This window comes from Musa acuminata, chromosome BXJ2-4 (assembly GCF_036884655.1).
Source record: "Musa acuminata AAA Group cultivar baxijiao chromosome BXJ2-4, Cavendish_Baxijiao_AAA, whole genome shotgun sequence".
Lineage (NCBI taxonomy): Eukaryota > Viridiplantae > Streptophyta > Magnoliopsida > Zingiberales > Musaceae > Musa > Musa acuminata.
The window spans coordinates 44,807,608-44,829,556 of record NC_088341.1 but is presented as its reverse complement, the minus strand read 5'-3'; the positions used below and the strand labels follow the sequence as shown (position 1 = coordinate 44,829,556).

General features: G+C 39.9%; 4 protein-coding genes across 8 annotated transcripts; 1 reads left to right on the top strand and 3 right to left on the bottom strand.

Moving 5' to 3' along the window:
* The first annotated feature begins 1,469 nt into the window (after positions 1 to 1,469).
* LOC103982442 (glucose and ribitol dehydrogenase-like) lies at positions 1,470 to 2,780 on the top strand. Of its 2 annotated transcripts, XM_009399367.3 has the most exons (4): positions 1,470 to 1,665; positions 1,745 to 2,121; positions 2,205 to 2,563; positions 2,650 to 2,780. In XM_009399367.3, exons 1-4 carry the CDS (start codon positions 1,543 to 1,545, stop codon positions 2,670 to 2,672), a joined length of 882 nt encoding a protein of 293 aa, XP_009397642.2. In that variant the 5' UTR covers positions 1,470 to 1,542; the 3' UTR covers positions 2,673 to 2,780. The 2 variants fall into 2 exon arrangements, with proteins under 2 accessions (XP_009397642.2, XP_064958436.1); XM_065102364.1 differs by having other exon boundaries at positions 2,205 to 2,751.
* A 183-nt stretch (positions 2,781 to 2,963) lies between these two features.
* LOC103982443 (36.4 kDa proline-rich protein-like) lies at positions 2,964 to 3,781 on the bottom strand. The gene has a single exon (XM_009399368.3). It carries the CDS (start codon positions 3,684 to 3,686, stop codon positions 3,216 to 3,218), a length of 471 nt encoding a protein of 156 aa, XP_009397643.2. The 5' UTR covers positions 3,687 to 3,781; the 3' UTR covers positions 2,964 to 3,215.
* A 902-nt stretch (positions 3,782 to 4,683) lies between these two features.
* LOC135581213 (uncharacterized) lies at positions 4,684 to 7,530 on the bottom strand. Of its 4 annotated transcripts, none has more exons than XM_065106655.1 (2): positions 7,376 to 7,530; positions 4,684 to 5,969 (listed from the first exon to the last, which is right to left on the bottom strand). In XM_065106655.1, exon 2 carries the CDS (start codon positions 5,920 to 5,922, stop codon positions 4,951 to 4,953), a length of 972 nt encoding a protein of 323 aa, XP_064962727.1. In that variant the 5' UTR covers positions 5,923 to 5,969; positions 7,376 to 7,530; the 3' UTR covers positions 4,684 to 4,950. The 4 variants fall into 4 exon arrangements, with proteins under 4 accessions (XP_064962727.1, XP_064962729.1, XP_064962728.1 ...); XM_065106657.1 differs by having other exon boundaries at positions 4,684 to 5,933; positions 7,376 to 7,529; XM_065106656.1 differs by having other exon boundaries at positions 4,684 to 6,064; positions 7,376 to 7,505.
* Positions 7,531 to 14,019: 6,489 nt separating this feature from the next.
* LOC103982448 (lipid droplet phospholipase 1) lies at positions 14,020 to 19,973 on the bottom strand. Its single transcript, XM_009399378.3, has 10 exons — positions 19,679 to 19,973; positions 18,745 to 18,812; positions 17,373 to 17,443; positions 17,042 to 17,284; positions 15,929 to 16,092; positions 15,779 to 15,834; positions 15,616 to 15,668; positions 15,401 to 15,521; positions 14,450 to 14,550; positions 14,020 to 14,332 (listed from the first exon to the last, which is right to left on the bottom strand). The coding sequence occupies exons 1-10, from the start codon at positions 19,801 to 19,803 to the stop codon at positions 14,264 to 14,266; spliced, it is 1,071 nt and encodes a 356-aa protein (XP_009397653.2). The 5' UTR covers positions 19,804 to 19,973; the 3' UTR covers positions 14,020 to 14,263.
* Between the last annotated feature and the right edge of the window lie 1,976 nt (positions 19,974 to 21,949).

Here is a 21,949-nt window from a genome sequence, read left to right as displayed (position 1 = left end):
CATATGATTATTCCTATGTGATCTGATGATAGTCTCAGCCAATTTATGAGTATCTCTAAAACCACTATTTTGATCAAGCAATATAGACTTCAACACAGTAGGCCATCATGATGACCACTAAATCCAAGTTCAAGTGGTAAAGTAGATTTGTTTGACCCAACCAATCCCATAACATGAACAATTAAACTTTATTTGACTAGTGATCAGATTGGAGATGGATTGATCCAAAGGGTTCAGGTAGGACTTGGCATGCTTGTCTGGGAAGTGTCACCCACTACTATTCTTTAAATATTAATTGGTGAAACAGTCCTATTTTTTAATGTACAATTAAGAGGGTTAAATTTGGATTAATGATGGATCAAGAAGGAAAATGGTTATATTATGGTGAAAAAGAGGCATTAATCCTGTCTCTTAATGTACAATTGATGGAGTTAAGTACTCCCCAAATTTGAATATGAGCTAAGGGTAGAAATAGTTCCTCCATGTTAGAGTTGTATGGTAGGAGTGCTTTGGGCAGAGAGAGACAATAGTTTTTAGACTTTATTTTGATGCATAATAAAAGCAGATATTTGATTGTGATGTAGAAAAAAATTATATAATTAAATAAAATGTTTTTTTAATTTCTTCTTGAATGACTATATTTCAGGCTAAATTTGTATTTCCCTAAATATCTATATTTGTTATATATTTGTGGCTGTGAAATCACTTAAATGATCCACTCTCTTGGCCAAATCATCATTGATCACAAGATAAAGCATTTGATCTCAGCATTCAATATCATATCTTTGTCCATATCTATTATTAATGTCAGATCGAGGTTGATCATTTATAGGTCAATTTTATGACATTTATGGGTGACCAATAAGATTTGGGCCTCCTTTTAAGTTTATATTGGACTTGGATTCATGTAGGCAATAAACTTCTTTTAGCCTTTGAGACTCTATTTGCATCCAATTAGATTTGAATCCTACATGCTATGGGATTTGGATTGTGTTCCAAATATAGCTAAACTATGCAATGCCATTCATTTTGGATTTGGATTGCGGTACTCTTTTGTCACAGAAATATTTATATTATGAAACTATATATAAATTATAGGCAAAATAAATTTAGGTTGTGCATGTGATTTATGTTATATATAAATCATATAACAAGGCAGTTTATTTTTATTATGTCTAATGACACTCAACATAGCAAATATTTTAGATTAAATTTGTCAAAATTCAATTGATTTGATCAGCATAAGTCAACATTCTGCTCGTTTTGACTTGACTTGCACTCGACGTTGATCCATATCGCCATCCCATGACCTCATTCCAGCCATGCCCGACACGTGCGTCACATGCGCCATGAGAAGATCGCCACGTACGCGCCATACGCGGCAATCGTCCCCTCTCCCTCCCTCGTCTTATAACCCACTTCATGTCGCCCTCGCGGCATTGTCAAGTCATCTTCTCTCCTCTGTTGTGAGCTCTCATTGCCGGGACTCCTGTCGCCTCTTCTGCACGCTGTCCTCGTGGGCTTCTTGCTTCTTCTACGACCATGGCCTCAGGAGGTCAGCACTTCCCTCCTCAGACCCAAGAGCGCCAACCCGGCAAGGAGCATATCATGGAACCCACGCCTCAGCCCATCAGTGACGAATATAAGCCCGCAAACAAGCTTCAGGCTCTCTCTCTCTCTCTCTCTCTCTCTCCCCTAATCAAGACTGGCTCTGATGGGTTCATCGGTGTAATCTCATGTGCAGGGGAAGGTAGCGCTTGTCACCGGAGGCGACTCTGGCATCGGGCGGGCGGTGTGCTACTGCTTCGCACAGGAGGGCGCGACCGTGGCGTTCACATATGTCAAGTCTCAGGAATTCAAAGATGCAAATGACACCCTCCAGATGCTGAGGCAGATCAAGAAGCACGACGCCAAGGATCCCATTGCGATCCCAGCCGACCTCGGGTACGAGGAGAACTGCAGGAAGGTCGTCGAGGAAGTGGTCAACGCGTATGGGCGTATCGACATCTTGGTCAACAATGCGGCCGAGCAGCACGAGCGGTCCTGCATCACTGACATCACCGAGGAGCAGCTCGAGAAGGTCTTCAGGACGAACATCTTCTCTTATATGCACGTTTCCAAGTAAGAGACTTGCCCTTAGAAACGATGGCTTCGATTCTCTCCCACTCCTATTTGCTAATCGACCGTTTGATCTTTCGACGAAGGTTTGTGGTGAAGCAAATGAAGGCAGGAGGCTGCATCATCAACACGACGTCCGTCAACGCCTACAAGGGCCATAAAACGCTGCTGGACTACACGTCGACGAAGGGGGCGATCGTCGCCTTCACCAGGGCGCTGGCGCTGCAACTGGCGGACAAGGGGATTCGCGTGAACGGGGTGGCACCGGGGCCGGTGTGGACGCCGCTGATACCGGCTTCCTTCCCGGAGGAGGCGGTGGCCAACTTTGGGAAGGAGGTGCCGATGGGCAGAGCCGGGCAACCCTACGAGATTGCGCCGTCCTACGTCTTCCTTGCATCGACGCCAGACTCATCTTACATCACTGGGCAAGTCATCCATCCTAACGGTACGTACAGTCTTCCCTCGCCATCGATCTCACTCTTTGAGCTCGATTACTTGGTGGTTCTTTGACGTCTCTGTTGATGCATGCAGGCGGCACTATAGTGAATGGCTGAAGCAATGATCTGAGACCACAGCAGTAGTTCCTATTAATGGTCTTCGTTTTCTGGTCTTCGATGTGAATGTTACAGTATAATGTGGGCTTGTTAGTTGCCATATAAGTGTATGTCAAGCTAATATATACATGTGTATAAAATGGATACTCTGTTTTGTGTATTCGGACATGTGTATGTTCCAAAACAGTGCATATGTCTCAGTAAATGAGAGATCACTCGTCAAAAGGAGCAAGAAAGCGTCACAACACGTGTAGTCAATGAGATCCCAAATCCAGTTCTTGAAAGCATCTAAACCTCCAACGATAGATTGCTGGTTAATCTGTACTAATAGGATAATGTTTGAGACCACGTAAAACTAATGAGAAGTCAACAAGATAAGACCTGAATGCGGGAAAATATATGAGAGATTAATTACATTCATCACGCCGCATGATCAAAGCGAAGACGCAAGAAACCTAATCCGAACCCCTAAAATCTAAGCAATGTTGCCATCAGTCCCAAATCCTAGCAGCAGAATCCTAAGCACCAACTTCCATCGCAGATCTAGCTAAGAGGGCAGAGGAACCCGGGAGCTGGATCCTTGCCACAGGTGATGAGCACCTGCAGCGCCAAGGGGATGTAGATATCGAGGTCGAGCAGCCTCAGTTTGATGGCGGTGCAAAGACACGTCGCCGCCTCCAGCTCCAGCAGGCCCTGCAACACAGGGCAGCACACGTTCTCCGCCGGCTTGCCGAGGCCGACGTGCACCAGCCCCCCCAGCACGTCGAGACACAGGCCCAGCTTCAGAATATCCAGCGAGCACGTGGCTGGCGGCGAAGTTCCCGGAGGAGCACCGCCGCCTTCGGCTGGCGGCCCGACCACGGGAGGGTTGATGTAGGGTGGCAGGTGCTTCGGTGGTCTCTTGGAGGAGGGTGGGCGAGGGAACGTCGGGTGAGTGCAGGTGCCGCAGGCCGATGCGGTCGAACCGAGGACGGCGGCGACGAAGAGGAATCGTAAAAGAGCTTTGGTGGCCATTGGAACTGTGAATGGAGCCGAAGGACGACTGGTGGATTTGTAGTGAGCTGAGACCAGTCTCGTGAAGGAGCTTTCGAGTATTCTTTGGCGAGTTCCCGGAAATAAACCTGTTGCATTGCTGCAAAGCGAACCCGATGGATGGCATTGGGAGAAGTGCATGTCAGAAGAAGGTGATTCTGATCGATCCGTGAGTATGCTCTCCGGATGAGTTGCTGTGTGTGTCTCTCTCTCTTCTCTGTGTCTGTGTGACAGATGCCTGAATCATGTATACATGAAGAGGAGTTCTCGTCAAGAGCTTGGGTTGAAAGCGCTTCTTGACCACAGAGCTAACCCTCGTGCATGAGGCTTTGATGCTTCTTGATTTGAGTGTTTGCAGATGCAGCCAAGACCATTAATCTGAAGGAAACCATGCTGGTGGTAATCCATGGGAGTGCTGTCTTTTATTCCCAGATTCACTGTAAAATGCGTGATGGTGCAGTTATCGAAGGAAACACGTGAACTCCTTCGCCTTACAGCTTCTTGTCCTCGTTTCATTGATATGGACTTTGAGAATATACATATATATATATATATATGTATATTCTCAAAGTCCATAAATATATATATTTCCTTTAAATTTAATATTACATGTATAATATTTAAAATTTTAAATATTTTGCTTTCGTTATCATGCGTCCAATAAATTCAACTTAACTACTAGTAAACATAATCATAAAATATTATAATTTTAAATGTTGTAATCAAAATAAAATCAGAATAGTCTATATTTATGTGTTTTTATAATTAAAAAAATCGATGAAGAACCATTAAAATCATAATCATTTAAATATCATGACGAGAAACCCTAAAGTCTTTTTATATTTTAATCTCTTCTATGGTACGTAAGTATAGTTGGGTCAAGAAATTTATATGGAATTATAGTTATAACGAGAATGATGAGGAAGTTTGTCCAAACATATAAGGATATGTATGTATGCACCCTAAACAATAACAGTAGTATACAATTTCAATCTTTTATTACATACAAAAATATAACATTTTGATCTCTTTATTACATACAAATATATCGTTTCTACTGCTATCATCAACAAAGGAGAGACTAAGTTGCACAAAAGGTTGTTTACAGTGTAACATATTTGGTCCTTGAGAAATGACCATTGCCGCACTTTACAGTGTTTAGAGATTTCTACAATGTTTTTGCTGGAGAATTACATCGAATCATACTACTACACTTGTAGGTCTGTGCCACTTGCTGAACTGAGGATTACTGATGATTCTGAGAGGCAAATCCTGCAAACCAAGCAACCCTCATCAGCTGAATCCCAAGTATCAGCACCCACCATGAAACCAACCCCCGAACGCTTTCCATCATCCATGCAGGTGCACCGATCTCACCAGCCAGCTTGAGCCCCCTCATCAGCTGCAGCACCCTATAAGCTTCGTACACCACGGGTGTCACCAGCCACACTGGCGACCTCCAATGCCATGTCAGCATCTCTGTCAACATCTGTATGGAGAGCAGCAGAAGGTAGGGGCCGAGCACTACAGCAAATGAGATGAATGGTAGATGTGGCTCAAGCGATCCTCTCTGAGACGCAAAGAGTAGCACCAAAGGAACAAGAAATCCCAACACGCTCGCTCCCAGGTTCCAGAGTCTGTAGCCAAGTGGCACTTGACTCTTCTGTTGGATGGAGCTTCTTGGCGGTCGTCCGCAGGAATCAGCCATTAGAAGAAATAAGGTTGCACCCATGTTAAAGAGACAGTCGAGTCCGACTAAAGAAAGAAGACCGGCAATATTGGGGCCGAGGAATACAGAGGACAGAGGCAACCATAGCGTGGGCACCATGCCTGTAACTAGAAGAACCGAAGGCCCCAAAAGCCACATTGGCCACTTGAGAGGCTGATGCAGCAAAGGTGGCTGATTCTTCATATCGATGACATCTTCTTCACCCTGAAAAATAGGAATACCTGATTTATCTTCTGCATCAATGGCTTCGACAATATTGCTTCCTTTGATGATAGCATCACCATCATCGGTAGTAGCATATGGAGGAGTCTCAGCTTCCCAAGGAAAGAGGTTGCTCCGACACAAGGACAGATTTTTTAGCCCTTTTCTGTGGAAGATTGGACTCTGCAGTTGCCTTGACAACTTGGGTAGTCTCCAATTACAAGCTTGGATATCAAGAATTGCCTTCCTCTTCACACATAGTGGAGACCAAGATAAAGAGGCCATCATATGGTTGTTGTCTGCTTGCCACAAAGTTCTAGTAGGATTTCAGCATGCTGGTAATTGGTAATCAACCTTTCATTCGTTAGATGAGTAGAGGAACATTATTTGTTCCAAGAAGCAAGATATAACTGTTACCCAAAACTCATTCCTGTAGTTTCTTGTATTATCAGATTATCCTTATAATGCAATAACAGATTACGTAACTTAAAAATAGAAGCCAGTAGAATATTGTCATGAAATTTGCAATAACAAACTTCCTAAAAAAATTCAAGAAAATGCATGAAAAGATTATTCAATCCGAGAGGACGAATTACGCTGAACCAACTAGAACTGTGAGAAAAAGATATAGTGAGCTATTGTAGTTGCTCAATGGTGTTCAAACTTCAAACTATGCTACACATGACCAGTTTGTGGCTAAATTTATGCTACCTGTGCGAAAAAAAGTCACAAGTAAAAAATATGGCTTTTCACATATGTAAAAAGTTTTGAACTTAATTAAACATATGATTTTTTAACGATTTCAATGACGACAAAATATCCATGTAGTTGATCTCAAATAGTTGGGACTTACGGTTTTACTGTTGTTGTTGTAAGAAAAAAATCAACAAAAGCTAACTTTAGATTTTCCCTCTGTGATCAATTTGTTGGAGGTCCTACCAGAGATCCTCATGGTCCTTATGACTGTAAAATTTTTCCATCCAAAACTAGAATAATAATGGTTTGGCTAAACTCATTTATGAAGACAAACAGAGTATAGACTAAGACGATTCTTTAACAGATTAATCACAACAAAAATTGAAAACGTCGTGCTCTAACCAATGATCCTTGCATGATAATAAGAAAGATAAATTCTCGAACACCTCAAGGGTGCGTAACATTCCAAATTCTAAAGAGAGTTTACAGAGCAAGGAAGCCAACAGAGAAGATATGACATTGCATCAGCTATTAAGTCTATTATTGCATTTCAACCAATAAAACTATAAAAAAGTTGCGCGTTCTCAGTTTAAAGAAAGAGAACGATTCACAAGACATGCGTGCAATATTCATCATAATTAAGTTGTAAGTTTACATTTGCTGGCCAACACGACCAACATCATCATTAGGTTTCTTCCCCTGCCTTCAATCCATCTTATCGAATCACTAGCCTCAAAGCCAGGCCCTCCGAATTCCCCTTTTTATCAAGAATTAGGTCGAAAAGAATCCTCGGGATCCACTAGAGTAATCACATCGAAATTTCGCTAAATCCAAATGTACGCCCCAAAACCAACAATCTCCAAGATGTCTGAGTTGCTTACTATGGTTAATCTTTGTAATAAAAAAATGCTTTCAGAATAACCTAAAACCCTAATGTTTCTCATGAACAAAGAAGAAACCATGGAATCCGATGCAAGAGTAGCAGCAAGCACGGATTGCAAGCAAGAAAAATAACAGAATCGAAGAAAACAAGGAAGAGGTTTACCTGATCCAATTGCCCGACCTTTCGTTAGATCCTATTTGGGCGACCGCAGGCTGGGTTTTCGGTTCCCTCCGCCGATTCGAGGAATACGTGCTCTTTATCAGCAAAAAGGAATAAAAAAATGTGTTCTTTATAATTTTTCTCGTTATTATTATTATTTCTTTTTCAGATGAAGAGAGGAAAGCTTACGGCCAGAACTCGGTTGTTTCACGCGGAGGGGTGGATAGTGATGCCCAGAGAATTCGACGGCCAAGATCGAGTCAAATGGCGTTGGCACCGTCACAGCGGTGGCCTCGAAATCTATCGGGGATTAAGTAGTAATTTTTTGGGCTAATTAATATAATATCTGTAGTTAGTTATCTTTATTTTTATTTTATTTTTATTTTTTAAAAAATTATATTAAAATCTCGAAAATAAAATATTTAATCTCATTTATCTTCTATGCTTACAGAAGTAAAATATTTAATCTCGTTTATCCTTGCATCGTCAAGTGTTGACGAAAATATGACATATGCTATACGTAAAATTAAAAAAGATAATTTTATAGTTTATTATCATTCATTTTGTTGAGAAATCAAATAAAATAATACTATTCAATTGTACATCCCTTTGTATTTTCGAAGGTTTTGTACTCAAATAGAAAGGTAAGCAAAGAAAAAAAAAATTAATATCGATGAAATAGACTACAAAATTATTTTTTAAATTTTATTTTAGTACTATTTTTTAAACATGTTATCACATACGATATTTTTATCAATAGAATTAATAACATGAATAAAAATAAAATTAAATATTTTATTTTCGTAAATATAAAAATTTAATATAATTTTTAAAAATATAAAGATCGAGATATAAAAGATAAAGGTTGGCTCTGAATTAATCTTAATTATTTTATGTAATTAATCTTAATTATTTTAAGACTTCTTATAGAACCCAAATATTTTTTTTGATGCTACAGGTTTTGGAAAAGGATAAAGGTTGGCTCTGAATTACGATACATTGGATAATGAGTTGCTAAAATGGCTACAGTAAAAAGACTTAGATCTGTATTAATTGGTCTTCCATGGCTTATTGGCACGAACTACCTCTGTTTCCCTGTTAATAAGATGGAAATCATAAGCAAGTCAAAATTAACACGAACATTGACTTTTAAGGCCCACCTGTAACCACAAAGTAGATAATGTCTGCGAGTCAGCACAAGAACAGTGTCGAAATATACGCTTAGTTCGTATGATCAGAAGTGAACTTGTACAAATTTCATCAATCCAATAACAGGTAAAAACACTGCAGTGAGATCAACTTCACCGTCTCAGAAGATGAGCCATCCTTCCGTAAACCACAAATTTTGCATCATGGGTGAATCATCCTTGGTGATGCAGGACGGTGCCAAATCTTTCACGCTCCAATGTTCTCGTCTGGAAAACATCAAATTTTTAAAGCTTGCAGCCATAATTCTCTTTGCACTTTATCTACTCAAATAAATTTTTATGTAAACAATAACTTAAGAAGAGGATAATTTTATTTTCTACTCCACAGATGCCCTACAAGTTAATATAATAGAAGAGAGAGGCACAAAACATAGTATTTTGTCAACACCCATCTCAGGCACATTTAGTTTGATATGTCACATGCAGAGGGATTGGTATTATGGAGGGCACCACATAACAACCAAGATTATTAGTGGGATTTCAGCTTAGAATGAAACCAACTAGTCCAAACATCATATGGCACATTGATGTATCAAATCAAGCCATCTACCAGTCAGCGCTTGCTCCACAACTAGTCAACCTGTGCATTACATGAGAATATGCATGTGAACTCACAAGTGAAATTTACATGGATCTCCAGGAAAATAATCTTAATCATGTGAATCTATCAAATGATATTTTATTTCATTGATCGGTCATCTAGCAGATGCGTACTTGAAAACTGAAGGGTCACGATTTCAACAATCATTGAGCTGTTTTGCATAATTGTGAGGGAATGATGAAAGTTTTGAGATAATTGTCTTTCAAAATGGACAATGAAAGCAAAGCAATATCTAAACATTTGCCTTCTAAAATAGAAAATTAATAAATGTTCGACCATCATTCTCTCTGTTGGGCTGTGGTATTTAAGCTCAATCAGCACTGAAAACTGTTTGAGGGTGATGTCAATTCTCGGGCACCCAATGATGGACCCCATATGTGTGGGGTGTCCTCGCATGTTTGTGGGAGACCATCATTCTCTCTGTCGAGGAATATGTACTTGTTTTCTAACATAGGTTGGCTATTTAGTTAAATTGACTATTGATATCATATATGAGAACAAATCCTGTGAAATTTCACAAAGTAATAGCCATAAACACTACATCAACAATGAAACCAAAACTAATAATTGCAGAAATTCATAGCTGTTCAGTGAACTTCAGATGTAAATTTGGTAACCGGAATCTTTTGTAGTTATCTGAGTTTAGTCTGCTAAGGTTTTTGACTACCGAATGCAAGTTAATGGCTCCAGAATCAGTGATATTCAACTGTTGTTTGCGTTTTAGGATCCTCCATCTAACACTGGAAGGATTATGCAACAAGTGGCAACGAAGTATCGCGGATGACATCCAACTTTTGGCACTTCCATTACAACCACATTGCCAGATACCAGATGGCGGTAGCTAAGTTGGTTTAAAGGTCAAATTCAAGGATCAAGGTATCATGTCATGTTATCCAAAGATCAGTGCGTCATATTTGTCGTTTCATCATTAGAATGTGAACCACATCATTCTGATATCGTGATTCAAGGATTATAGTTCACGAGCCAAGTTTCAATCTTATGAAGCTGTTAGAAACACACCTAAGACTTCTAGAATTCCTGAAGACAACCTAACTACCTAAGCCGATATTTACAGCAATTTTTCATAATCAAACAAGGAAAAGAAACATGATTGGATGGATATTTCTTGTCGGCAATGCTGAAAGGAGAACATCATGACAAGTCAACTGGATTTTTAAACTTGATCATCCACATCTTTCTCATGGTATAGAAACATCATGTAGATGGATCTCTGCCTCGAGAAAGATGGATGGATTAACTAAAAATAATAGTCAGCTCAGCTTAGGAAGTTTCCTCGAAGATGATCTTGGGAGGCTACTTGTGTTGTGTGGGGGCTGGGATTTATTTTCTTGGAGGTAATATTCTACTACATGATCTTCGTAAATAAAAATTTTCTCCAAGTTTCCGTATCAAACCAAGAGTACACAAATTACCAACATGTCAGCGAAAACAGATGCTAACTTGAACAAGCAAACGATCATCGATAATGTTTTCATCAGAACTCATACATAAAAGAGAAGTTCGTCACTGATCGCGAACTTGAAGCATGATTCTTGATAATTCGAAGGGGATAAAGAGAAACAAACTTACTTACAGATAACCTGATGGAAGAAACAACATCACTAGGGTCCCGGACAGGCGCGGCCGACGAAACCCTGTGAAAGAGCCCGAGCGCTCCGAGACGCCGAGCTCAGATGCGAAGTCAATTTTGCCGCCGCCACCGCACTGTGCAAAGGGAAGAGAGAACCACCCCAGCAACCCAGTTCCACAGGAACCCTTGATTGAGAATTCACAAGAAAATCAACAAGTGTGGCCGAAATCAAATGATATTATGGAGAGAAAAAAAAATGCAATCTTTAATAAAATTCACCAAAATTATCGAATATTTCGATCACAAAACCGCTGTTAATAGGAAAAGATTCTCACCTAGAGAACGACGACAAGCGGCGGATTGGAGAAGCGGCAGTCTTTGATTGGACAGCGAACGACCGGATAGAGACGAGAGGAATGCGGCACGCGGATCTGACGATGGAGGTCATCGAAACACGGAGGAACCCAAAACGAGATAAAAATTGAATTGCGAATTAGGGCGTCTCCGAGGACCCCCGAGTGAACATACCTCACTCGTGACTCTTCGATGGTTGCCACGTCCTCCGTTGGATCCCATCCGACGGTTCCCGTGAATACCAACCCGATTCCTCGAGACGGAAGCAGAGCCGGAACCCTACTTGGTACGTTTATAAAGTTTCCATCTTGGACGCCAAATCCCTCCCTCGCTGTCCGAACTCTCAACACCATGGCCGTGGCCGCCGCCGCCGATGTCCGAGAAGCTGCGACTGATTTCCCAGTTGCGCAAACACCAAATGCCCCTCCGAGTTCAGTTCGCCATGGGAACCCACGCTATGACTGCGGAAAGGCCTAAAGCTTGAATCTTTATGCTTGCTTACCGCTCGACGCAGCTGAACCATAAGCTCCACAAGCGGGAGGTATATCACTGCCAAACTCTCATCCCTTGATCTCATCACTGCATTAAAGCATGTCATTTGCAAGAAGAGGAATCGTGATGGTGGCCACTTAGCCAGTCACATACTGCAGCTGCACAAGCGGTGATCTTGATGTGAATGGTCATGAAGCACACCTACAGCAAACGAAGTGTGGCATCTGTTCAAGCGAGCGATCAACTGTGGCTCGCTTAAGATGCATTTACGTACATGTTAGCGAGCCATTGCCAAAGGCTTCTGTGAGGTGGAAGAACAGGAAAAAGGAGATTGATAAGCAAAATATGAACATTTTGCATAGAAATTTATTTTTATGGTTTAAAATAACATCCGAATAATCGACTGTATATAAATGTGTGTTACGAAAATATTCCTAAAAATAATTTTTTTGTTTATCGGTGGAGTACAACAAGAACAAAATAACTATTTGAGGTGTCTAAACAACAACAACAATAATAGAACTTCACGGGCCAAACTTTGTGGTGATGCCTGCACGACTCCAACATAATCTCACAGCTAGTTATGATCAACTATGTAAATTCTCTGTATCACTGAGTTCTGTGTATAGGACGAGTTAAAAAAGGAGAGGTTTTTCTTGGGACAATGAGTACTGGAAAGTTACACGATAGTCAAGTAAAAAAGGACCACGAATTGTTGACTTTAGAGAGACAAAGAAAGGCATTAAGAATCCATTTATTGCCACCCCCAACAGCATCCCAACCAAGTGCAGATGATGCCGAGGAGGAAGGACACAGAGAGGGGAAGGAAGGCCGTAATGGCCATCCATTCCTTCTCGTATGCGACCATGGAAAGGTAAAAAGATGAGATGCCATCGACAGACGCAAAACCACAAACACTCGGTGGGTCTATCTAACGACGCACCTTCGTATGAACCATCTCCTTCGGTGGACGCTCCCCCTTGGAGTACATTCAATGGTGGAGTCCAAAGCCCATCGCTGCCTCCCACCTACCTCCTAATTCGAGGCACGCATGTGCCCCTTCCATACCCAGCAACTTCTGGTAGCCGCAGCTGCAGCAACCCATGTTGTTGCTCTGCTTCTGATACTGCGAGGTTGATGGCGACCAATGGCTTCTGCAACTCCTGACCTTTACCTCTCCGTAATCCTTGACCATCTCTATCTGCCATTCGATCATGAGGTACGAGGCGAGTGATGGAGCAACATTTCAATCGCTTCGAAATTGAATCGGTATCGAATATAGTGCACGTTGAGATCATTAAATTACTCCTAACATATAATTCATGATTTAATGCGGTTTCGCGTGGTCCTTTGTCGTGAGATGTGACATCACCCCTGAGGTTCGAAAGTTTCAGGGATGAGTCAGTCCATCCGAGTGGGTTCTTGTTGGCCACGGTCACGTTTCACATGCACATGCATGTATACGGATAACGATGACAAATACCATTACGCTTGCTCTTTGTCCCATTTCCGTGTGCTCCTGTGCCTTGTACCGCCTCTTAAATGCGCCTTGTTCTCTTCCTTCTCCCTCTGCAGCTCCTCTTCCTCTTCTCCTCCTGAAAGCCATACCAGGCTACTCCACATAGCCATGGCGAGCACCCACGCTGTCTGCTCCATGTGCGGCGACATCGGCTTCCCCGACAAACTCTTCCGATGCTCCCTATGCCGCTCTCGCTTCCAGCACTCGTACATTATCAGCATCTCTCTCTCTCTCTCTCTCTCTCTCTCTCTCTCTCTCTCTCTCTCTTACGTTGGAGACATCTAACTTCTTCGGACTTCGTTGTCTACAGCTACTGCACCAACTTCTATCATGAACTGCCGGCGGGGTCTGCAGGGGTATGCGACTGGTGCCTGAGTGAAGGCAGGATCGGGGACAAGTATGAATTGCGTTGGAAGAAGTCGGAAGGGAGAGACAGTGCCGAAGCAGCTGGTAGACGTACTGCGTACGCCAAGGGCGATAAGGTTAAGCAAAGCGGCAGAGTCGACGACAGCTACAGCCGGGGCTCCAGTGGCAGCAGTACGTCTTCTTCAAAGCCGGCCGGCCGCAGGTACAAGCTACTCAAGGATGTCCTGTGCTGAGCACTACCCCAGTGTCTGTGTGTGTGTTCATTAGTAGATTAGCTGTATGATCCACTTGCATAGAGTGAGAGCTGTGATGCTTTTTGTATATTACTCCTGTGTTGCCATGATGTAATTAATGTCGATCATAAAAGGTTTATGGTTCGTGTTTGCATATCTTTTGCAACCTGACATGTCTTGGTCATGATCTTTGCAATACAGGTCAAAGGAATTCGACTCCCCTCCACAAGAAAGGATCATTCGTAGTCAGGTTGAATGAGGAGAATTATTATGACAAGACAAATATAAGGGATAAATATATTGAATCTCGTAACGTTTTGAAACTTTAAATGTTATTATTATACAGTTGCCAATGCTGACAGTAAGAGATCTGAGAACTACAGGATTAAGATAAGAAAAGCTTCTAGGCTGATTGATATAACTATATTAATCTCGTTAGCCAGTTTTGTATCGAGAATTCAGGAGCTCTTTATCGATACCCGATGAGTGATGGGTGTCCGGCACGGCCAAAAATTTCTATAGCTCTTTCAAAGAAAGTGATCGATCATATGTTGTATAACATCTGCACCTTCTGAATGCATGAAGGGATCTTTAACCTGACAGATATCCAAAAAGCATGGAGAAGAATAACAAGATCAATTACAGGCGCTAAAGAATACCCGGAAAAAGGAGGACGATCAATAAAAGGAGGGAGAAGTCGTGGCAAAGTTGACCTGAATCACACTGTGTGCAGCAAACCTCTGGATGCTGATGTTGTGGAAACTAACATCCACCCTCTCCCAAGACAAACGAGTGAGGCCTGTCACCAGCTTCTCTGCACAACAGATTCAAGGTGTTAAATAATAGTTCAACCGGAAACAGGTTATACTAACTTGTTCTCAATGCTTAATACTGTTGCTTAATTTAAACTCAACACAAGCAATTATGCATGCATGACACCGCAACTACTGAACAGAGTTTGATATTATGGTCCTCAACTGGCAATATACCAGTGTGCCGGAGACCACTTGATATTTGCGATAGTTCTACCCCACTTGATATTTGCGATAGTTCTACCGATCCATGAAAATAACACAATACTAGTTTGCCAAGAATTTGCACCACATATGCACTTTTTTTCACACTGAAATTGGAGCACTTTTTAGGTGACATGATGTCAGCAACTTTGCTGCATTCAACCACTTTACGCCTACTTTTCTTTTCCTTTTAGATCGCATTTTCAATCAAAAACCATTACTTCATGTACAGCTCATGATTTGATCAATATATTACACATCTAACATAAAGTTTAGCAGCACGTTTAAACATTACAAAGACACTGAATTACTGCACTGCATCCTTTCGACACTTTATCCAATGACTAACTCTTGTTTCTAAAGCTTTTCTCACTACAGATTCTACGTAAAGCATCATTTGACATTGAAGAAATAAGGACTGAAACGGCTATGAGTTTCAAGACAAAATGTACACATATAAACTGGAAATGGATTCACCAGGAAGTTGTATCACCACACAGATCATTATAGTAAACACAGGAATTCAAGAAAAAGATTGAACAACCTCATCGACAGGAATGAAAGACCGCTGACAAAAAGAACAGTCCATAATGAGAATTGCAATTAATTTCATTTTACTCTGAAACTACTGGGAAGAATGATATGTACCTTCTAACACATCACAGTCATCATTCATAAGTGAGTCACTAGCGCACTTATCATTTCTGCTTCCTGCTGAGTATTCTTCATATACAATATGTGGGTATCTCTCACTCAAAGAATCCTCCCACTGGAGGGCAAAATATATGAAAGCTCAATACCAATCTAACCATACCCAACAACAAATAAGTAAATTATTGAAACTGTAAACAGAACACCATTACCTTAGGCAGCTCAGAAGTGCGTCTTATGCATGATGTCCTCCAGCCAACTATGTCTTTGATGTCATTTAGTTTGGAAAACAACTTGACAACTAATTAAATGTCTCCAAAATTATAGGCGTGGGAATGATAAAATCAAAACCAAGAAATTTCAGGAAAAGGATACGATCATAGCCAACGTTGGAATAAGCCACTCGGCGTTTGAATGCTTGCAGAGCAGACCTGGATTCATATTTTTTTATGATCTGGTCATGCTACCCAGAAATAGCATCTCATAATTGATGAATTCAACTAAAGCAAGGACAGATGGAAATACATAAAATGAAGATCATCACAATCATCGACCATTCGTTGCAACAATGGGGGCTTTCCTTCATCATTATCTGTTAGAAAAAGATGCTTGCCAGTTCTTCTAAAAATCCAGTGAATAACACAAGATGCAACTTTTTCAATAGCAGTGACGCCTAAAAGAAATGGGACCTGTGAATAATCCCCATGTAAAAAACTAGACTACAGTGATAAAACAAAGCATATAATATCATACATATGACGTCCACCGTGAAACACAACTTCCGATACATGAAAATAACATATGGCATAACATCTAACATCTACTCAAACCAGCAAAATACATTAGGTCAAAGAGAACACTTGGAGGAAAATGTTCAAAGTAAAAACATTTGCATTACAACATGAAGCCACCTAAAAGTGGACACAATGAACACCAATTGTGAGCGATGATAGACAAGTTTAGAAATTCACTCAGAAGACACAAGTAAGAAAACTGTTAAAGCATGGAAGTTCTGCAGCCAAGTAACAATTAAATTTGTTGGAAGAAAGGGAGAGTTATTCCTATAAATGTAAAACTTGCACTCTTAAATACAAAAGGTCAATCAAAATAGCAGACGGATACTGAATGAAGTTCTACATCTAAAGTAAGATTTCAAATCTTGACCATATCAGTCCAACTATGTACCGGTATCCAAACATACATCTTGACACTAGCAAAACATTATTTATTATTTTACTTAATAATACCATGCAGTACAAGTTGATAATCACCAGTAATACCAGTATGACACTGATTCGTCAAAACCGATATCAGACCATGGTTTCTCCAAAGAAATCAAATCCTTGTGCACCTAAGAGAAAACTAATGGGATTTAGATACAATAAAAGGACTTAATTCCTTCCCCCTATTTTCACTTGAACATTTGCAAAACTTCCAATGCTTGCGTTTTTCACACAAGGAAAATATCCATACCATATTGACAATCAACCTGTTTTGTCTAATCTGCTGCTGAGCCTCACCATCTCTTGTGATGCCACATTTCAGTTAAATTCCAATACAATCTCTATCCAGCTAATTTTTACAAGCATATGAAAGTTAAATACTTGCATAATATAGGTAAAACATATGAAAGATTACCTGTTTGTTTCTCCTAGATCCAAGATGAGGTGTAGCTACTGTGATGAAATTCATTGCTTGCAGACCGCAGATAGTACCTCTTTTACTGTCATCACAGACAGTATCCAGGGTATCCTCCAGGGATTTTCTTTCGGGAGGTATGTATAATCTACCAATTGCATATCTTGCAACTAATCCTCCAACTGAGTGTGCAATAAAAGAAATCCTTCGAAGATCTGGCCATTTGTTGATCACCTCAGTTACCTATTTAAGTAGGTTGTGTCAAAGGACTAAATAACGAATAAGGATATCAGAAATCAGATGTTCATGTTTTCTTAAGAGTCATACTAACCTCTTCTGCTAATCGTTCACCCATAACATCAACACCATCTAATGTTAGTCCATACATGTTTCTTTCACTACCTACGGGAAAAAAAAAGTATATAAATGGCCTGGAGGATATCACACAAACATCGTAAACTTTAACAGAGCATAATTCATATGAATAGTAACAGCATACTCGAACAGAACGAAGTTAATGCCAAAACAAAAAGAGAAACCATATTGTTTGGTCAGGTAGTTTTGCGCAATCTAATGTATACCAGAGTCACAGATGTCAACTATACACACAAGAAATACAAATGTCCATTCTCTCAAAATCATCTGCAATGCATAATTTTCTGTGATTATTTTTTAATGGCAGTCCAACACACAGCATTCCTGTTTTCAAGTATCTTTTAATTAGTACTGCTAAAGCTTTACTACTCTTGCAGGTAAAGTGAATAGTTGCCTATTAAAGCAACTGGTCTAACATTCAACACTAAGGGCAAGGTATTACATTAATATTGGCTTTAATAATTAAACAATTAAGATTTTTAATGTGTATACAGTGTGATAAAGATCAGAATTTAAAGCTATTATGTGGTTCACTACATCTATGGGACGAGGCATCCACAAAAACAAAACGTTGTCTACACAGAATTATTAAACAACCTTTAGATATGAATTATGAGCTCATGAAAAAGATATGGAAGAGAAGTTCTACCAAAGGCCCAGATTTTTCACAAAGAATGTTTAAAACGAAAGTTACACTAGCTCCAATTTTTAAGTCGGAACATGCTTTGAGTAATTTAGACTGGATATCATAATCCAATCAGTAGGTTAAAATGATTATCGTCTAAAAATGTATGTTCATCTATGAGAATAGAATAGCTTCATAGCCTTCATTAACCAAGAATTTCACATTTATTACATGATGATTGTTGGAATAAAACCCATTGATTATCTAGAAATCTAGCCAAAAATTCAGCTTGTGGACATTCATCACCGTGAAGACGGAGTCAAGTAAGATTCTGTCTGGGCCACTGCTCATTCATGCAGAGACAAAACCTGGATCGATCGCAAAGGACAGGAAATAACTCTAATTTTAACAGCTCATTTTCTTCTCAAACAACGACTAGAAATTTTTATTTAACAACAACAAAGCCATAAGTCCCAACGATAGAAAATTTTTATTACCAAAAAATTTTCTACAGCACATTATGTAACAATATAAAAAATGTTGAAACAAAATATCACACTTTTGACCCCATGTCACAGAAACTACAATCTCAAGAAATGAATGAAAGTGGATCCACCATCACTAGCAAATAGCTGACATTAAAAACAGCAGAATAACTAAACAAACTCAGGAGCCTACAAAAAATTGCCGATGCATAACTTACAATGAACTATCACTTTATCTGGAAGCATTTTAACAAACTCGTCAGCTGCAAACTTCCAGTCAGCAGTGCTGCAACCATTAGTTGAATACCATTGCTTAATATAGAACCAAACATGCTATATAACAGATTAAAAAATTAAATAAAAATCCAGATAGGGATGGCTACAAATGCAACAAATACTTCAGTTGAAAATTCTGACCAATTATTACTTTAATTAACATAAAACTATATTTTTTTTAAGACATGGTTGTAGATGATGTTTCTCCAACAAGCAAGAGTGCAGATGAAACTAGTTATTTCTTATTTTATTGTTTCTCTCCAGAATTATAGAACAAAACATCTTTTAATCCTCCTTTACATGCAGAGACGATAGTGACTTGTGCAAAGAAAGGAAAATTTAACATATAGGAGATGAATCTCCAATCCCTAAACTTAACAGCTCTAATCACCCTTCTCTCAAGCTCTACCATAACAAGCTAAAGTCTTGCCTCTAAATTTCATTCACTTTGTTGGTCAAGTTACTACAATTCCTTGTACTACAATTACGAAAGTTCCAATTTTTCTAATAAAAGAATTCAGAACATCTTAACCGAAGACATGAGGTAGAAGAGAGAAAAAAAATCAACCTCAATACTGTCTAAAATTATAAAAGGATCAGAAAGGAAGAAAAAAACAATATGAGTAAAAGGATTTCAGGCCAATTCACAACAAGAATCACGGCAGCACAATTCTGAAAGAGAAAAAAGAAGAGAGCAAGTCAGCATCCACACGCCCAGGAAAGCCATTACCCGAAACACAAAACTTTTCCACGAATTCCTCTCGGAGCATTCAATTCCATTCCAAATCCAAATAGAGACCGCAGCTCAGAAATCCAATTCCAAGAACAAACGACAAAACGAGAACGATCCAAGCGGAATTAAGAGAGGACCGCCACCTCCCGAGGATGCCGTGGACCATCACGACGAGGTGATCCGCGGCCGCGGGGCCGGACGAGCTCCGGACGTCGGTCCCGCCACCGACGCTCTCCCCCGTACAAACTCCTCCTCCGACGTCTCCCATCTCTCGGCGCAACTCACGCGACCATAACAAAACCGATCCCCGGGATCGCGATCAAATCAAAACACCAAAAGAGGAGAGAAAGGCGGATTGAAGGAGGAGAGCGCGGAGGACGAGTAGTTGGGAGAGGAGAGAACGAGACGAACGAAACCAATGCAACCCAGAAAGGTCGGCCCGGCAAAACGGACGTTATAACGTGCGCAGGTGGGGTTTGACTTGACGGTGACGTGGACGACTGATCCATTGTTTACCTCTAACCCCGTTAAATATCATGACGGCCCATCACGATCCTCTCTGTTTCCGACGCGAAATGGACGGCGTCGATTCTCCCATCGCACCGACCACAGTTTGGTGCCTCAGATGCGGGCTTCACACAGCAATGTGGTCTTAAGACTTGCGGGGGGTAATCATGTCTTAATAATTCGATAATTAAATGTTCTATGGTTATTATTAATACGTTAATTTGTAGATAATTATCTAATAATCAATACTGAGTGCATTATAATGATATTGGATAGGGAGAACACGTGAGCAAGAGCTTTCTGACGTGGTGTGCTGATGACTATAGTTGCTCATACTGATCCTGCGTCTCGACCGCGTCACCGAACAAATAAGGTCGGCTTGTCGCCGGTCGACAACGTTGGGCCCACGGTTGATTGCTGGGTTCCGTACTCCAGGGTGCAATTAAACGCTTAATTTTCCTGGTTGGTGACTCGGGGGAGATAGAAGAATGAGCCCCGCCCTATCGGTTGATTACAATCCTTATTCCGATTAATGACAAAGCTTAATTAGGTGAATTATACCAAAATCCGATGTGCTTCCTTTTAAGCGTTGAGTGAGTGCTAAGCATCCAATTGAAATCTTCTAAGCAACATATGAAAGAGGGCAACGATAGACATACATATAAGTAGATTAATGGCTTTTCGTTGTTTGGAAGCAACCTATTGCTAGGTTTTCAGCCATCGTAGGTGAAACAACACACATCCCTTCAGGTAAAGCCATCCATAAATGTGCGTGCATAGCTTTCTTGTTCGCATATCTATGATGAAACTAAGATTGATCTTCTCATATTATTCTTCTATCAAAACATACTAAACGGATGGTTTTTAATATATATATATGAATTTTTTAAAATTTTTTTTTTCTTATTTGGTATTTTTTTTATCTAATACAATAAATATTTCTTGTTATCACTATCTCTTTATTTGGATGGACATGGTTGATCATCTCGGAATAATCTCACTGCTTCTATGATGCATTATCGCTTCTACCTCTCTTACTTTAATTTAGTCATCTCCATCCTCTTTATCAAATCTTGTTATTTCTACCTTGTTGGATACTTCATCACTTTAATTGTACCATTATTGTTGTGATCACCGCCACAATGATAGAAGAAAGATATATGAGAAAAATATTTGGAGTAAAAAAATAAATACCAAATGAGAAAACCATTCGCATGTCTCTCATAAACCTAAGATTAGATCTTCTCATATTATTCCTCGTTCAAAATATAACTAAATAGATCATTTTTATTAAAAAAAACTCTTTTTGAGATTTTTCGAAAGGTGTTTCGATTTTTTTATTTTCTCATTTGGAATATTCTTTTTCCCTCTAATATACTAAATATTTATTGTCATTGCTATCCCTATATTCTAGTAGACATTATCAATCACCTCGTAGTAGCTTTTGCTTCCACAAGGCTCCATTGCTTTTGCTCCTCTACTCTAGTCTCATTGCTTCTTATCCCCTTTGGGAGACTCTATTGCTTCCACCTCAACGAAAGCTTCTTTGCTTTAATTGCACCACCACCGTTTTAATTATGCTATTGTTTGTCATTACTACGGTGAAGGGATAAAGAGATATGAGTGGTCATGAGAGATATTTAGAACAAAATGAACATCGTAAAATAAAGTCACAAGATATGTTTAAAATAAAATGAACATCCAATAGAAAAAATGGAAGAACGAGATATTTACGAAAAAAAAACTTAAAAAAGTAAATTTTTTTAAGGAAATCATCCTTACAAAATATTAAATTTTAAGGATTTTTCTACTTAAATTTTTTACCTCTCAAGTAATATTGTTTTTCAATTAATTTGGTTATATTATGACTTCAAATATAGTTGTCAATGTTGAAAGGAGTGGTCCTG

Excerpts from the sequence above, each read along its gene's own strand:
- LOC103982442 (XM_065102364.1), top strand. The coding sequence starts at position 1,543 with ATGGCCTCAGGAGGTCAGCACTTCCCTCCTCAGACCCAAGAGCGCCAA. Across the intron at positions 1,666-1,744 it reads AGCCCGCAAACAAGCTTCAG|GGGAAGGTAGCGCTTGTCAC; the intron begins GCTCTCTCTCTC and ends TCTCATGTGCAG. Across the intron at positions 2,122-2,204 it reads TCTTATATGCACGTTTCCAA|GTTTGTGGTGAAGCAAATGA; the intron begins GTAAGAGACTTG and ends CTTTCGACGAAG.
- LOC103982443 (XM_009399368.3), bottom strand. The coding sequence starts at position 3,686 with ATGGCCACCAAAGCTCTTTTACGATTCCTCTTCGTCGCCGCCGTCCTC.
- LOC135581213 (XM_065106655.1), bottom strand. The coding sequence starts at position 5,922 with ATGATGGCCTCTTTATCTTGGTCTCCACTATGTGTGAAGAGGAAGGCA.
- LOC103982448 (XM_009399378.3), bottom strand. The coding sequence starts at position 19,803 with ATGGGAGACGTCGGAGGAGGAGTTTGTACGGGGGAGAGCGTCGGTGGC. Across the intron at positions 17,444-18,744 it reads AGATAAAGTGATAGTTCATT|GTAGTGAAAGAAACATGTAT; the intron begins GTAAGTTATGCA and ends TTTTTCCCGTAG. Across the intron at positions 15,835-15,928 it reads TGTGATGATCTTCATTTTAT|GTCTGCTCTGCAAGCATTCA; the intron begins GTATTTCCATCT and ends ATATGAATCCAG.